The following is a 17138-nucleotide window of genomic DNA, read 5'->3' as shown; positions in this document are numbered from 1 at the left end:
AGTGGTGGGTGAGCGGTGTACTACTGTTCCCAGCAGCGACACAGAGCACAATGCTATACAGTGGTGGGTGAGCAGTGTACTACTATTCCCAGCAGCGACACAGAGCACAATGCTATACAGTGGCGGGTGAGCGGTGTACTAATGTTCCCAGCAGAGACACAGAGTGGCAGTAAACACAATGCTATACAGTGGTGGGTGAGCGGTGTACTACTGTTCCCAGCAGCGACACAGAGCACAATGCTATACAGTGGTGGGTGAGCGGTGTACTACTTTTCCCAGCAGCGACACAGAGCACAATGCTATACAGTGGTGGGTGAGCGGTGTACTACTATTCCCAGCAGCGACACAGAGCACAATGCTATACAGTGGTGGGTGAGCGGTGAACTACTATTCCCAGCAGCGACACAGAGCACAATGCTATACAGTGGTGGGTGAGCGGTGTACTACTATTCCCAGCAGCGACACAGAGCACAATGCTATACAGTGGTGGGTGAGCGGTGTACTACTGTTCCCAGCAGCGACACAGAGCACAATGCTATACAGTGGTGGGTGAGCGGTGTACTACTGTTCCCAGCAGCGACACAGAGCACAATGCTATACAGTGGTGGGTGAGCGGTGTACTACTATTCCCAGCAGCGACACAGAGCACAATGCTATACAGTGGTGGGTGAGCGGTGTACTACTATTCCCAGCAGCGACACAGAGCACAATGCTATACAGTGGTGGGTGAGCGGTGTACTACTGTTCCCAGCAGCGACACAGAGCACAATGCTATACAGTGGTGGGTGAGCGGTGTACTACTGTTCCCAGCAGCGACACAGAGCACAATGCTATACAGTGGTGGGTGAACGGTGTACTACTGTTCCCAGCAGCGACACAGAGCACAATGCTATACAGTGGTGGGTGATCAGTGTACTACTATTCCCAGCAGCGACACAGAGCACAATGCTATACAGTGGTGGGTGAGCGGTGTACTACTGTTCCCAGCAGCGACACAGAGCACAATGCTATACAGTGGTGGGTGAGCGGTGTACTACTATTCCCAGCAGCGACACAAAGCACAATGCTATACAGTGGTGGGTGAGCGGTGTACTACTATTCCCAGCAGCGACACAGAGCACAATGCTATACAGTGGCGGGTGAGCGGTGTACTAATGTTCCCAGCAGAGACACAGAGTGGCAGTAAACACAATGCTATACAGTGGTGGGTGAGCGGTGTACTACAGTTTCCAGCAGCGACACAGAGCACAATGCTATACAGTGGTGGGTGAGCGGTGTGCTACTGTTCCCAGCAGCGACACAGAGCACAATGCTATACAGTGGTGGGTGAGCGGTGTACTACTGTTCCCAGCAGCGACACAGAGCACAATGCTATACAGTGGTGGGTGAGCGGCTTACTACTGTTCCCAGCAGCGACACAGAGCACAATGCTATACAGTGGTGGGTGTGCGGTGTACTACTATTCCCAGCAGCGACACAGAGCACAATGCTATACAGTGGTGGGTGAGCGGTGAACTACTATTCCCAGCAGCGACACAGAGCACAATGCTATACAGTGGTGGGTGAGCGGTGTACTACTATTCCCAGCAGCGACACAGAGCACAATGCTATACAGTGGTGGGTGAGCGGTGTACTACTATTCCCAGCAGCGACACAGAGCACAATGCTATACAGTGGTGGATGAGCGGTGTACTACTATTCCCAGCAGCGACACAGAGCACAATGCTATACAGTGGCGGGTGAGCGGTGTACTAATGTTCCCAGCAGAGACACAGAGTGGCAGTAAACACAATGCTATACAGTGGTGGGTGAGCGGTGTACACAGAGTGGCAGTAAACACAATGCTATATAGTGTGGGTAAGCGGTGTAATACTGTTCCCAGCAGCGACACAATGACTGGGGGGACCCTGGCTAGCCTGGCTGGAGAGAGAACTACCCTGCCTGCCTACCCAAAGCTAAACCCACAGACAAATGGCGGAGAAATGACGTGGATCGGGTATTTATTTACCCGAACCACGTGACCCGTTCGGCCAATCAGAGCGCGTTCGGGTCCGAACCACATGACCCGTTCGGCCAATCACAGCGCTAGCCGAACGTTTGGGGAATGTTCGGCCATGCGCTCTTAGTTCGGCCCATAGGCCGAACGGTTTGGCCGAACACCATCAGTTGTTCGGTCGAACTCGAACATCACCCGAACAGAGTGATGTTCTGCAGAACCCGAACAGTGGCGAACACTGTTCGCCCAACACTAGTTACCAGGAACATGTTCCTTGTGGAAGGCCACAGGTCTAAACTGCCCCGACCGTTAGACAGAAAGGTAAACAAAGCCGATATTTACAAAACATTGCATTCTTTGTAACTAAGGTATAAAACAATGGAATATTAATTAATAAGGTGGGTCACATGCCCATGCCTGCCAATTGTAGGCTTGGGGTTATGGCTCAGATGATGTCACATTTAACTCTTTCCTGGTCGGTATTAAAACATCTGGCGGTGTACGGAGAGGCACTCTTTGCTTCCTCTGATGGCTGGCTTCAACATTTTACTTTTATTTATTCATGTCTTGTCATCTTATCTAACTGTATGCTGTATATACGTAGTATAGATGTAACTTAGTATAGATAGACAGAAGACCAAGACTAGTTATCCTTCACCAGGAAGGTTGCCAAGAGTTGTAACCCAAAGGACTTACTACAGAACAATCTGCTTTGCTAAGATGTAACGAAATGTACTGTCTTATCTGCTGACTGAATAAACTCCTAAACTTTGAGGACGCATAAGAAGTTCTATCTCCTATGCTGTTGCTGTGATGAGAGTCATGTCTGCAGCTCTTATTAATGAGTTGATTGTGCCGGAAAAAAGGTGTAGTGTTGTTGCCAATAGCAACCAACGTATAGTTTCTTATAAATGCCATGTAGTAATTTCTCTCCATCAGCATTACAGGACAGTGCATCTCCATCTGGTCCTTCAACAACCATCTTGTTTCCTCAATAGAAAGCTTGCACTCACATGACCACTCTGGCTGCTTGTGATTGGGGAGCATGGTGGTGGCATTGTACTACAGGATAATGACCACTCATTCTTTTCTTTAGGCCAAATACTTCATAGGATATTTTGATCCAGGGAGTAAAAGATCCATAGTTAGGTTGATTGCCATTTATCCATTAAAACTGGCATTTCTGTGGATTTCAATTCGAATGTATCACCATAACAGTAGTGTGCAAATGTACCTGTTTGTATGGACTTTTATTCCCAACAATTTTTTTTTAAAATGTAAAAGCAAAATGTAACTGTGACAAAAGTAAAAGTCTGTGAAGTGCAACAATCCACATATTGCAGATACAGTAAAATTACATTAAATACTATATGGACCATAAACATCACACCTAAAGAGGTTTGCTTCACCTCAATCACATGATTATGCCTCATGGAAGCATTCTGGGAGATGTCATCAACTGAATCCATAAACTCCACCCAGTCTGCTTTATTGTAGCTGCACAACAAAGGAAGGGGTCTCTGTTTTCCTCATTTCAATACAGTAAATCTTTATTGATAAAAGAGAGCATCTGGATTATGTGAAGAGAATGCCTGGATTAAACAGGGTGACATAATATAGGGTGGAAGGTGAATAAAAACAGCAAAAGCTACGATCAAGATTATTATTTTCCTAAATAATGTATAATTTAATATGGATAACAACAGATGTTTATGCACATCATTAAATCTCATTCAGGGGTCTTATTTCCGTAAATGAATCCTCTTTCTTCTGACCGTTTAGTTTCTTCCTGTTCATCTGACTATTTACTTTCTTCCTGTTCTTCTGACCATTGACTTTCTTCCTGTTCTTCTGACCATTGACTTTCTTCCTGTTCTTCTGACCATTGACTTTGTTACTGTAAAAGAAGAAACCGTCATGGCAGTTAGTTCAATTATATGAATTTAGAATGTAGTTCATTCAAATAATTATATTATGTATAAATTACAAAATGAATAACTAAATTGAAATATAAAAGTTTTGTTTTCCATAGCATTGTAGTAAGGGGGCTTTTAGGACGATTGTAGCCCCTCACACACTCCAATGAGTTCTGGTTCACCATGAGCTTGCTGGTTAGTCTGTACCTCTCGGTGTTTCAAGCCCACCTCATAGAGCTAAATTAATCCATAACATGCACTGATGAGGATCAAACAATCCGAAACAGTCTGTATGCATGTTGGATTATTATGGCTCTGTACACATTAACAAGCTGACACATCATTGCATTCCAGCGGTTCTGAAGGTGTGTTTAGCTTCTAAGGGTAGAATGGTTAATTTGCATATATTCAGCAGTGATGCACTGGGAGACATCTCAAGCTCACTCCAACCTGAATTATCGCAAATTCTTTCCATTTTAAGAAAGCAAACTTTTGTTGTCCATAGCATTTTAGTAAGGGGGCTTTTAGGACCATTGTAGCCCCTCACACACTCCAATGAGTTCTCGTATACCATGAGCTTGCTGGTTAGTCTGTACCTAAAGTAAAATATATGTAACTGAAATACGATAATTTGTGATGTCTATGGTAGATGGAGTCTGTCTATGGTAGTTGAGAGTTTAACCAAGCAGCTCGGGGTAACCAAAAACCACTAAAGTATAGGAGACTAAAAGAGACTGAAAAGCCCTCCTACTGAAAAGCAATGCTTAGTGTGATTTGCCTTTTTAAAACAGAAGGTACTTGCGATAATTCAGATTTAAGGCAACATCTGTGGTTACCCACAATGTATTGCTACTGAATATGCAAATTATCTCCGTATGCCCCTGAAGCCAGGCTTACATCCAGACCTGCTAGTGTATAGCAAGCCTATAGCTTGATTTTACAGAGCCACATCAACCCCACATGCATGCAGACAGCCTGTTATTGCAAGTACCTTCTGTTTTAACCCCTTCCTGACCGCCTAACGCCGATAGGCATCAGGAAGGCGGCAGCCCCAGGACCGCCTAACGCCGATTGGTGTCAAGTCCTGGAGCTTTGCAGGGAATGTGCATGCATGTGCGATCGTTCCCTGCCACTCCGGTATTAGCCTGCTAGCTGCAATCGTGGCTAGCAGGCCGTTAGTAAACGAAAGGGGAAAGAAATCACCTTTGTTTACATCGGTACAGTGCTGCTATCTAGTGCACCGCTGTCCAGGGGACACATGGCTGTCCCTCAGAGTGGCTGACAATCGAAACCCTCTCATAGGCTGATGCCTATGAGAGGCAGAGAAGAGAACGGATCAACGTCCTAGTCAATTCAGGACGGGGAAGGGGGGTGAGGGGTAGAGAGAGGGGGGAGGGAGGGAAAATCAGGCACTTTAAGCCTAATAAAAAAACAACAAAGGATCGCAGGAGTGATCAGCATCCTCCAAAAGAATGTCCTGTTAAGGACAATGAAAGGAGGTAAGATTAATTTGTGTGCTGAGTTGTACGGCTGTGCAGCAAGCTGACAAAGCTGCACAGCCCTATGTTGTGAAAAATGGCCTGGTCACTAGGGGGGTGTAAGCCTGTGGTCCTGAAGTGGTTAAGAAATCAAATCACACTAAGCTTTGCTTTTTAGTAGGAGGGCTTTTCGGTCTCTTTAAGTCCCCTAGACTTTCCATGTGGTATTGGGTCACCCTGAGCTGCTTGGTTACTCTGTTGTACTGGTCCAAGCCCTATCCCATAGAACTATATCAATCCCTGCCATGCACTGAGGAGGACCAAAAGTCTGAAACCGGCTGTCGGCACAAAGAGATGAGAGATCATTATTTGTACAGGTGTCAGTGGAGCAAGCAACCCTAGTAGACATTTACTCTCAACTCCATTTCAATCAAGCCTATAATGTGCTATAGGTCCTAGTGGAGGCTCACTGCCTCACCCACTAACTCCTGTGTCTCCTTCTCTAGTGCCCTAGTGTCTCCACCCCAGTGACCCCACTACCCTCTAGATTGTAAGCTCACAAGGGCAGGGACCTCCTCCTACTGCTTCTTAGTTTGCAGCAATTTATCGTATAAACCTACCAATATTAGTGATGTCTCAAACCACTTATCAACTATGTATCTGTAGATGTATTGCTGCATGCCCTGATTGTACAATTTTTTGAACTTCTCTTGTATTTCTGTTCCCCAATATTTGATTTTGTACTATGTACAGCGCTACAAAATATGTTGGTTCTATTTAAATAAATAATAATATCTCTTATTCTGGTGACACAACAACCATAACATTTTGGAATTTGCTGGCTTTGATCATCTGAAAAGTTTGTAGAGGGGGAATATACCAAAAAGGCACACAGAAAACAATAACATCTCTGCCTGCACCATACAAGATTAAAAAAAAGTTTGTTCAGGCACGCACTTGAACTGTAAGCACTGAAGGCAGTGTTGAATTGGGTGCAAATTTCTACTTAACCCTCTGGGCGATACAATAGCATCGCCCAGGAGGGGGCGCAGCACTTTTTTTTTAATGTTTTATTTTTTAAATCATGTAGCGAGCCCTGGGCTTGCTACATGATAGCCGCTGTGCAGCGGCATCCCCCCACCCACTCTCCTTCGGCAATCAGAGTAAGCAGGAAATCTCGTTCAGAACGGGATTTCCTGCTGGGCTTCCCCGGTCGCCATGGCGACGGGGCGGGATGACGTCACCGACGTCATGGACGTCGTGACGTCAGAGGGAGTCCCGATCCACCCCTCAGCGCTGCCTGGCACTGATCGGAACTGCGCAAGGGGTCGGAGGGGGGCTGCGCGGCACGGCGGGTAGCGGCGGATTGGCGGCGAGCGGAAGTTACACGCAGCTAGCAAAGTGCTAGCTGCGTGTTACAAAAAAAAAATTATGCAAATCGGCCCACCAGGGCCTGAGAACTCCTCCTGCGCGACATACCCCGAGCTCAGCTTGGGATTATCGCCCAGGAGGTTAAACATCTGGTGGGGCAGGACACTGTTATTATTATTTAGTATTTAAATAGCACCGACATCTTCTGCAGCGCTGTACAGAGTATATTGTCTTCTCATTTAACTGTCCCTCAGAGGGGCTCACAATCTACTCCCTACCATAGTTATGTGTCTATATATGTATAGCGTAGTATATGTATCGTAGTCTAGGGCCAATTTTAGGGAGAAGCCAATTAAGATATCTGTATGTTTTTTGGGATGTGGAAGGAAACCAGAGTGCCCAGAGAAAACCCACACCGACATAGAGAGAACATACAAACTCCGTGCAGATGGTGCCCTGGCTGGGATGCACTGATAGAGGAACTTCACTCCAAATAGATCTTCCTGTTTTGGGTGAAGAGTGTAATGGTTCTTTCAATTACCCTTAATGCTTTGTGGGACCTTGAGGGTCAAATCAAATGAACAACCATCAGCCCACCTGTGCATCCTGAGCTCACCTATGAAGCCAAGTATCACTGGTACTGGTGCTGTTTAGTTATGGTCATGTCTTGGAGAACTCATGGAGAAGCATGTGATCAGTTTGGTCAGGTGATAGATATGCAAGTCTCTGATTTGCTAGTCATGATCTTGTGCTAAAGCAGGTTGTGATCCCAGCAAATCAGAGCTTTGCAAGTCTATCGGCTGATCAAACAAATCACATGCTTCACCATGAGTTCTCCTAGACACGACCATCACTAGTGCTGTTGGCAAATACAGTAGCAGTAAAAAGTATGTGAACCTTTTGGAATGATATGGATTTCTACACATATTGGTCATAAAATGTGATCTGATCTTCATCTATGTCACAACAATAGACAATCACAGGCTGCTTAAACTAATACCACATAAATAATGAAATATTTCCATGTTCTATTGAACACACCATGTAGACATTCACAGTGCAGGTGGAAAAGGTATGTGAACCCTTGGATTTAATAACTGGTTGAACCTCCTTTGGCAGCTATAACTTCAACCAAATGTTTCCTGTAGTTGCAGATTAGACATGCACAATGGTCAGGAGTAATTTTTGACCATTCCATTTTACAGAACTGTTTCAGTTCAGCAATATTCTTGGGATGTCTGATTTCTTGAGGTCATGCCAAAACATCTCAGTTGGGTTGAGGTCAGGACTCTGACTTGGCCACTTCAGAAGGCGTATTTAGGCTTTTCTGTTGTTGATTTACTTCTGTGCTTTGGGCCGTTGTCCTGTTGCAACATCTATCTTCAGCTGAGCTTCAGCTGGTGCACAGATGGTCTTACGTTCTCCTGCAAAATGTCTTGATAAACTTGGGAATTCATTTTTCCTTCAATGATAGAAATCCGTCCAGGCCCTGATGCAGCAAACAGCCACAAACCATGATGCCCCCACCACCATACTTCACAGTTGGGATGAGGTTTTGATATTGGTGTGCTGTGCCTCATTTTCTCCACACATAGTGTTGAGTGTTTCTTCCAAACAACTCAACTTTGGTTTCATCTGTCCACAGAATATTGTGCCAGTACAGCTGTGGAACATCCAGGTGCTCTTTTGAAAACTTTAAAAGTGCAGCAATGTTTTTTTGGACAGCAGTGGTTTCCTCTGTGGTATCCTCCCATGAACTCCATTCTTGTTTAGTGTTTTACATATAATAGATTTGCTGTGGGATGTTAGCATATGCCAGAGACTTTTGTAAGTCTTTAGCTGACACTCTAGGATTCTTCTTCACCTCACTGAGCATTCTCTGCTGTGCTTTTGCAGTCATCTTTACAGGCTGGCCACTTCTAGGGAGAGTAGCAGCAGTGCTGAACTTTCTTAATTTATAGACAGTTTGTCTATAATTCTCAATCGTAGGTTTTCTGAGAGCTCTTTTGTGCGAGGCATCATTTACATCAGGCAGTGCTTCTTGGGATAAGCAAACCCAAAACTGGTGGGTTTTTTTATAGGGCAGGGCAGCTGGAACCAACACCTCTAATCTCATCTCATTGATTGGACTCCAGCTGGCAAACATCTCACTCAAATTAGCTCTTGGACATGTCATTAGTCTAGGGGTTCACCAGTGGCGTAGCAATAGGGGGTGCAGAGGTAGCGACCGCCCCGACAGGCCCACCCGCAACCACAGAATTATCTCTTTATTGGTCCTATGCTGATAATATTAAGTTCTATAGATGCTTTGATTAGTAGTGATCATTAACACACTGTTTCCCATCCCCTTCTTGCACCATATCTATTGTAAGGTATAGCGTGCTTGGGGGCCCAATGTAAAACTTGCAATGGGGCCCACAGCTTCTTAGCTACGCCACTGGGGTTCACATAATTTTTCCACCTGCACTGTGAATGTTTACATGACGTGTTCAATGTAAACATGGAAACATTTCATTATTTGTGTAGTATCAGTTTAAGCATACTGTGATTGTCTATTGTTGTGACTTAGATAAAGATCAGATCACATGTTATGATCAATTTGTGCATAAATCCATATAATTCCAAAGGGTTCACATACGCGTACGAGAGAGAACGGAGCTGGAGACTTGGGCGCAGGATTCAGCCGGTATATGGCTGATCCTGCTGCTGCACAAGTCCGGGCCGTGTTAATTACTATTCCCCCTCCAGGCCGCCATGGATGGTGGGGAATGAAATAATTCGGCTTCCTGCTATTGCTGGAAGCCGAATTATTGTTTTAAAAGCAACTTCAGCTCCGTCTTCTGATGGTGCCGAAGTTACTCCCTGTGCGCTGCTATAGCTGTAATTCCTATTACGGCCTATGGTGGCGCCGGCTGCGTCCAAGTCTCCTGCGCTGCTGCGCCCAAGTCTTCTGCGCTGGATTCAGCGTGTTCGTCACATACTTTTTACTGCTACTGTATAGAATATATCGCACAACAGCTTACTTTTATGCAGGGAAGTTTACTAGGCTCAACAGAGCTGTTATTAGGATTCTAATGCTGCTCAATTAATCCAAACTGGGAATTTTAGCAGATCTGCTCAGTCCACAGGCATTAAATGTATGCTGCAAATCTCCAATCTGCCATTCAGTGAACCACTGTACTTAAAGCACAGCTGGCCCGAGGCAAAGCTTTCTAAGGTGAGCACAAAGGTATGATGACTTTGAACTAAAGTGAAATTTTCAAACAGGAAGAGGCAGGCTTGCACCAATCAATACTAGGGAAGGAAAATGGGGGTATTTTCATAGGGGGGTGGGGTTGGTTGTCATGGGAGGCCATCAGCTTAATGTTGCCCAGGGAATCCATTGTAAGTTGATCTGGCCCTGTTGGATGAAATTATGAAAGTATGTAGGGAACTATCCTCTGAAATACATCAGCCCTTCTGATAAATGCAAAATGTATAAAATTGCTGTTCTGGCTTTGGGCCTAAAGCTACCTACACATAGGGGGAGGGAGAAGGAAGGGTGGGGGTCCTGCAGCAGCTCGCAGCAAGAACTATCACAGCTGTCAGTTGAGTATCATCTACCTCAGCAGATGACTGAAGGAGAAGCTGCTGATGTCAGGTGACACCTGCACTCACCACAGATAATCACACAAAATGATCACAAATGATTGGTTCGGGCAATGAAAAATTACGTGAGTGTGGGTAACTAAATGTCTGTTCCATTTAGACAACTTTTGGCAATGTACTCAAAATCAAGGCACTAGGAAATTTGGGGGCCAGTAAATAGCCAATAGAATATCGGTAACATTTACTGATATTACTGATATTTTATTACAGCTATAGCTAACCCTATTCTCAAACAGAACTCTCCCCCTCCAATGCTTAACCCTATCCCCCCCCCCCCCCACACACCACACACACTTAACCTTAAAGTGAAGCTCCAGACTAAATATCTACTCAGCAGCACTGAAAAGTCTTGGTGTTTAACAGTTTCACAGCATCAGAACCTTGTTTTTCTTACATAAGCATTATTTTTAGCTGCACAAAAACTAAGCTCCGCCCCATCAAAAAAAAAACTGCTCGGGCATTTTTCCCCTGATGCTGTGCAAAGCATGATGGCATTTCCTATGTTGTTATTCACGTTGCCTAGCAACAGGGAGGGGTGATCAGCACACAGGACAGTTGGAACTGTGTCTCATGCTCCCTGTCACCTCCTTTCAACCAAAAAGATGGCTGCCCTCATGAAATGAAACATTTTCCTGGTCTTTTAAAACAGGGTGGGTAAGAGATTATTTTACCTATCTATTTTAATTAACATAACTAATGTAACTTAATGACAGTATGTTTGATTAGGCTGAAGTTCCTATTCAAAAACTTCCTTCCTGGCACCCTAACCTTAACTCCCCCCCCCCTCCCCCGGTCACAAACTCCCTTCTAACCTCCTCCCCCCCCCCTCCCCACCAGGCAGAAGCCCCCTTCGTGATACATATCTTAAACCACCGCAAATCCAGTACCCAAATTTCCCTTTTGGTGTGCTTTGTATGTTCCTGCCACATTTGTGAGGTTTACTATGGGTTCTCTCTGGCATGCATGAAAAAAGGGGACCAGGAAAAAAGGGCCCGGCTGGATAACAAATTGGCGTCAGTGGATAACAAAATCTCAATAACAATAAACATTGTTAATGAAATTGGTCAACAATAAATACTGTTTTAAATCAGATGGGAGTTGATAATGAAAATATATTAAAGTTAAAAATCGTTACGTAATTCCACAATGCAGCTTAACCCAACCCTACTCTCACACAGAACCCTCCCCTGCTGGTGCCTAAAACTAACCACTCCCCTGGTGGTGCCTAACCCTAACCACCCCCCTGGTGGTGCCTAACCCTAACCCCCCATCATGCCAAACCCTAACCACCTCCCTAGTTGTGCCTAACCCTAACCACCCCCCCCCCGTGTTGCCTAACGCTTACCTCCCCCCCCCCCGGGTGGTGCCGAACCCTAACCACTCCCCCTGCAGAAACACCCTTTTACACATAGAAATGATAATACCTTTGATAACGTAAAATCTGTACATATGTCATGATTGCTTCTGCAACATGTACTGCTGGCTGCAGAGGTGCTGCAGCCAAGTAGTTCTGATTCCTTCACATGCATTTGCTAGCATAGCATTGCTTGTGATAGTTTGTCAGCTAGGGAATGGTAGTCAAGCCAGCCAGCTTGTGACTGATTACCATTCACCTGTGTGGAGATTTGCATCTCTGCTCTCATTGGATAACTTCAGCATAAAGGTTTGCTTCCTGCAGGCGTGCCCCGCCCATCATAGTTTCAGTCAGTCTAGGCTGATAATGGGTCTCTGAACACTGTGAAATATAGTTCCTTGTACTGTTACTTTCTAGTTTAGTTCTTGTGGAGGTACGTTATATATTTCCCACGGGGACATATTTACGTACTCCTTCTTGTATAGAGTTGTAGTATTGTATTGCCTAGCTTAGTTGCTGCATTGCTTCAGATCTAGCTAGTCATCCTGATTTATGTTATATATTGGTTCATTGCCAATATATACATATTCTAGTCAGCGTTTGTTATTTTTGCTAGTCTTGCGTCATATATTGGTTCATCTATATATATAAAATCGGATGTATGTATGTGTGTGTGTATGTGTGTGTGTATGTGCCGCGATCACTCGAAAACGGCTTGACCGATTTGAACGAAACTTGGTACACAGATCCCTTACTACCTGGGATGATATGTTCTGGGGGTCTTGCGGCCCCCCTGCACACGTGGGCGGAGCTACAAACAGCAAATCAGATTTCACCCATTCAAGTCAATGGAAAAAATGTAAAAGGCTGCCATTCTCACAGTAATCAACCCAGAGTCCCCACACTTGGCACAGTTGGTCACTTGGTGGCAGAGGTTACGAATCCAGGAAAAGTGGGAGGAACATAAAACAGCCAATCAAATTTCAGCCATTCATTTTAAATGGTAAAATGTAAACTGCAGCCATTCTTAGACTGTTAATCACAGGGTTCTCAAACTTGCCACAGTTGGTCACTGGGTGACTGGGATTAAGATTCAGGGAAGTGGGAGGAGCCTACAACAGCCAATAAAAATTCACCTATTGATTTTCAGGGGGAATATTTAAACTGCTGCCATTCTTACACTGTTAATGGCAGAGGCTTCAAACTTGCTACAGTTGGTCATTGGGTGACTGGCGTCCAAATTAACTAAAGGGGCGGGGCCACCTACAGCCAATCAGATTTCCTTGGTGGATAAACTGCTTCCATTCACACATTTTTGATGCCAGGAACCTGAAAGCTCACAAACTTGGTCACTGGGTGACTGTGTGTCAAGGTTACAAAAAGTGGGCGGAGCTAAAAACAAATTTCACTGGAAAATATAAACTGCAGCCATTCTTACACTGTTAATGGCAGGTCTCTCAAACTTTGCACAGTCGGTCACTGGGTGAATGAGATTAAGATTTTGGAAGGTGGGTGGAGCCTACAAAAGCCAATAAAAATCACCTTTTGATTTTCAAAGGGAATATTTAAGCTGCTACCATTCTTATACTGTTAATAGCATATGCCTCAAACCTGATACAGTCAGTCATTGGGTGATTAGGGTTCAAATTCAGAAAGGGGGCGGAGCCACAAACAGCCATATTTGTTTATTTTTCAATGGGAATATACAAAGTATTGATACCAAGGACCCCAAAGCTGATAAACTTGATAACTGAGTGACTGTATGTCAAGGTTAGAAAAAGTGGCCGGTGCCAACAACTAAATTTTTAACATGGCAGGGTTCCCAAACTTTACACAATTGGCCACTGGGTGACTGGGATGAATATTCAGAAATGTGGGTGGAGCCTACAACAGCCAATCAAAATTGACCTATTGATTTTCAAGGGGAATATTTACATTGCTACCATTCTTACACTGTTAATGGCAGAGGCCTCAAACCTGATACAGTCAGTCATTGGGTGACTGGGGTCCAAATTTGCTAAAGGGGTGGAGCCACAAACAGCCAATCAGATTTGTTAGATTGATTTCAGCCGTTCGCTTATTGGCAGGTTTCTCAAACGTGACACAGTTGGCCACTGGGTGACTGGGACTAATATTCAGGAAAGTGGGTGGAGCCTACAGCAGCCAATCAAAATTTACCTTTTGATTTTCAAGGGGAATATTTACATTGCTGCCATTCATACACTCTTAATGGCAGAGGCCTCAATCTGGTACAGTCAGTCACTGGGAGACTGGGGTTTAAATTCTGAAGGGAGCGGGCCAAACACAGCCAATCAGATTTGTTTAATTTCAATGGTAAAATGCAACTTATTTATGCCAAGCAGGGGCGTAGCAATAGGGGGTGCAGAGGTAGCGACCGCATCGGGGCCCTTGGGCCAGAGGGGCCCCCGAAGGACCCTCCCTCAACTACAGTATTAGCTCTCTATCGGTCCTGTGCTCATAATAATCACTTCTATAGATACTTTGAATAGTGGTAATCATTAACAAACTGTTCCCCATTCCCTTCTTACACCTCTGACACTGTAGTTGCCATTGGCAGGTTTTGGTGCGCCGTATCAATTGTTATGTATAGGGTGCTTTGGGGGCCCCATTGTAAAACTTGCATCGGGGCCCACAGCTCCTTAGCTACGCCACTGATGCCAAGGACCCCAAAGCTCATAAACTTGGTCATTGAGTGACTGTATGTTAAGGTTAGAAATAGTGGGCGGAGCCAAAAACAACTAACTTTTTACATTGGAAAATATAAACTGCAGCTTTTCGTACACTGTTAATGGCAGGGTTCTCAAACTTCCCACAGTTGATCACTGGGTGACTGGGATTAATATTCAAAAAAGTAGGTGGAGCCTACAAGAGCCAATCAAAATTCACCTACTGATTTTCAAGGGGAATATTGAGACTGCAGCCATTCTTACACTGTTAATGACAGAGGCCTCAAACCTGCTACAGTCGGTTGTTCAGTGTCTGGGGTTCAAATTCAGTAAAGGGGCAGAGCCAAACACAGCCAATCAGATTTCTTTGCTGCATAAACTGCTTCCATTAGCAGAATTTTGATGCCAGGAACCCAAAAGCTCACAAACTTGATCACTGAGTGACTGTGTGTCAAGGTTACAAAAACTGGGTGGAGTCAAATACAGATTTTTCTGGGAAATTGTAAACTGCAGCCTTTCTTCACTGTTAATGGCAGGGTTCTCAAACTTTGCACAGCTGGTTTCTGGGTGACTGGGATTAATATTCAGAAAAGTGGGTGGAGCCTAAAATGCCAATCAAAAATCACATGTCGCTTTTCAAGGAGAATATTAAAATTGCTACCATTCTTGCACTGTTAATGGCACAAGCCTCAAACCTGGGACAGAGCCACAAACAGTCAATCAGATTTGTTTCATTTCATGGGAAAGTACAAGTTATCGATGCCAAGGACCCCAAAGCTCACAAACTTGGTCATTGAGATACTGTGTGTCCAGGTTACAAAAAGTGGGCGGAACCAAAACCAAATTTCACTGGGAAAATATAAACTGCAGCCATTCTTACACTGTTAATGGCAGGGTTCTCAAACTTTGCCCAGATAATAATAATTGCAGTATTTGTATAGCGCCTTTCTCCTGTCGGACTCAAAGCGCTTGCGAGGCAGCCACTAGAGCACACTCAGTAGGCAGTAGCAGTGTTAAGGAGACTTGCACAAGAAACTCCTTACTGAAATAGGTGCTGGCTTACTGAACAGGCAGAGCCGAGATTAGAACCCAGGTGGTCACTGGGTGACTGAGATTAATATTCAGGGAAGTGGGTGGAGCCTATAATAGCCAATCAAAATTCACCTGTTGATTTTCAAGGGGAATATTTATATTGCTGCCATTTTTACACTGCTAATAGCAGATGCTTCAAACCTGCTACAGTTGATCATTGGGTGACTGGGGTTCAAATGCTGGAGAGGGGGTGAAGCCACAAACAGCCAATCTGATTTGTTTCATTTCATGGGAATATACAAATTATTGATGCCAAGGACCCCAAAGCTCACAGACTTGGTCATTGAGTGTTTGTGCGTTAGGGTTAGAAAGTGGGCGGAGCCAACACCAGTCAAATACATACACAGGCAACGCTGGGTCATCAGTGGGTGGAGACAAATACAAATTTCCCTGGGAAAATGTAAACTGCAGCCATTCTTACACTGTTAAAGAGAAACTCCGACCAAGAATTGAACTTTATCCCAATCAGTAGCTGATACCCACTTTTACATGAGAAAAATAATGATTTTCACAAACAGACCATCAGGGGGCGCTGTATGACTGATTTTGTGCTGAAACCCCTCCCACAAGAGGCTCTGGTACCGTACGGTACTCTGGGCAAACTGTCACAATGTAACAATGTTCAGACAGGAAATAGCTGTCTGTTAAAGCCAGACCAGCTAGAAACAGCTCCATAATCTGCCCACAGTAACAATGTCACCATGTAATACAAGTCAGAATGTGAATCTGGGAGAGGAAAGATTTTACAATGAGCAAACACTGACTAAATCATGTATACATAATTATTGTAAAAATGAAGCACTTTTTTTATTACATTATTTTCACTGGAGTTCCTCTTTAATGGCAGGGTTCTCAAACTTTGCACAGTTGGTCACTGGGTGACTGAGATTAATATTCAGAAAAGTGGGTGGAGCCTACAAAAGTGAATCAAACTTCACCTATTGCTTTTTAAGGGGAATATTTAATTGCTGCTATTCTTGCACTGTTAATGGCACAGGCCTCAAACCTGGTACAGTTGGTCATTGGGGTTCAAATTCAGAAAAGGGGGTGGAGCCACAAACAGCCAATCAGATTTTTCAATTTCAATGCAAATTATTGATACCAAAGACCGCAAAGCTCCCAAACTTGGTCATTGAGTAATTGGGTGTTAGGGTTGGAAAAAAATGGGCGGAGCCAACACCAGCCAAATACATACCCGGGCAACGCCGGGCAATCAGCTAGTTGCCAATATATATACGCATACTAGCGTGTTTGTTGTTTTCCATATTGCGTTCGCGGATTACTGTATCACATTGATAGCTGTAATTATAATTCTTGTGATACTCTTGTGTGATTTATCTGTGCTCTTGTACTCGGCCTTGTGGGTTGCGCCAATCTCCCGCGCAGGATCGGCGAATCCTCCCAGTCCTGTCCTTGTGGAGTAAGCCATTGCTGCGGTCGCGATTGGCTGCTTCATTCCAGTCCTGTCATTGCGAGGTCACCATTGCTGCCGTTGCTATTGGCTACCTCACTCCAGTCTGTCTTGTATTCGCCTGAATGTTTGCTATCGCAAAAGTAGCGCAACATCGCACTGCGCTGCTATTGCGTATTATTGGA

The 17138-nt window shown here is 44.6% G+C and overlaps 1 protein-coding gene across 1 annotated transcript in view; it reads right to left on the bottom strand.

Annotated features, from left to right (window-relative positions):
* Positions 1-3572: 3572 nt before the first annotated feature.
* The window catches only part of LOC137570456 (C-C motif chemokine 5-like), a 31918-nt gene continuing 18352 nt past the window's right edge, over positions 3573-17138 (bottom strand). Inside the window, exon 4 of the mRNA XM_068279125.1 lies at positions 3573-3893. Coding sequence (XP_068135226.1) covers positions 3719-3893 — 175 coding nt within the window. The 3' untranslated portion in view covers positions 3573-3718. The remainder of the gene's footprint in view (positions 3894-17138) is intronic.

This window comes from Hyperolius riggenbachi, chromosome 4, assembly GCF_040937935.1.
Source record: "Hyperolius riggenbachi isolate aHypRig1 chromosome 4, aHypRig1.pri, whole genome shotgun sequence".
Taxonomy (NCBI): domain Eukaryota; kingdom Metazoa; phylum Chordata; class Amphibia; order Anura; family Hyperoliidae; genus Hyperolius; species Hyperolius riggenbachi.
Note: the sequence above shows the minus strand (reverse complement) of the source record. Positions and strands in the feature narration are given on the sequence as shown.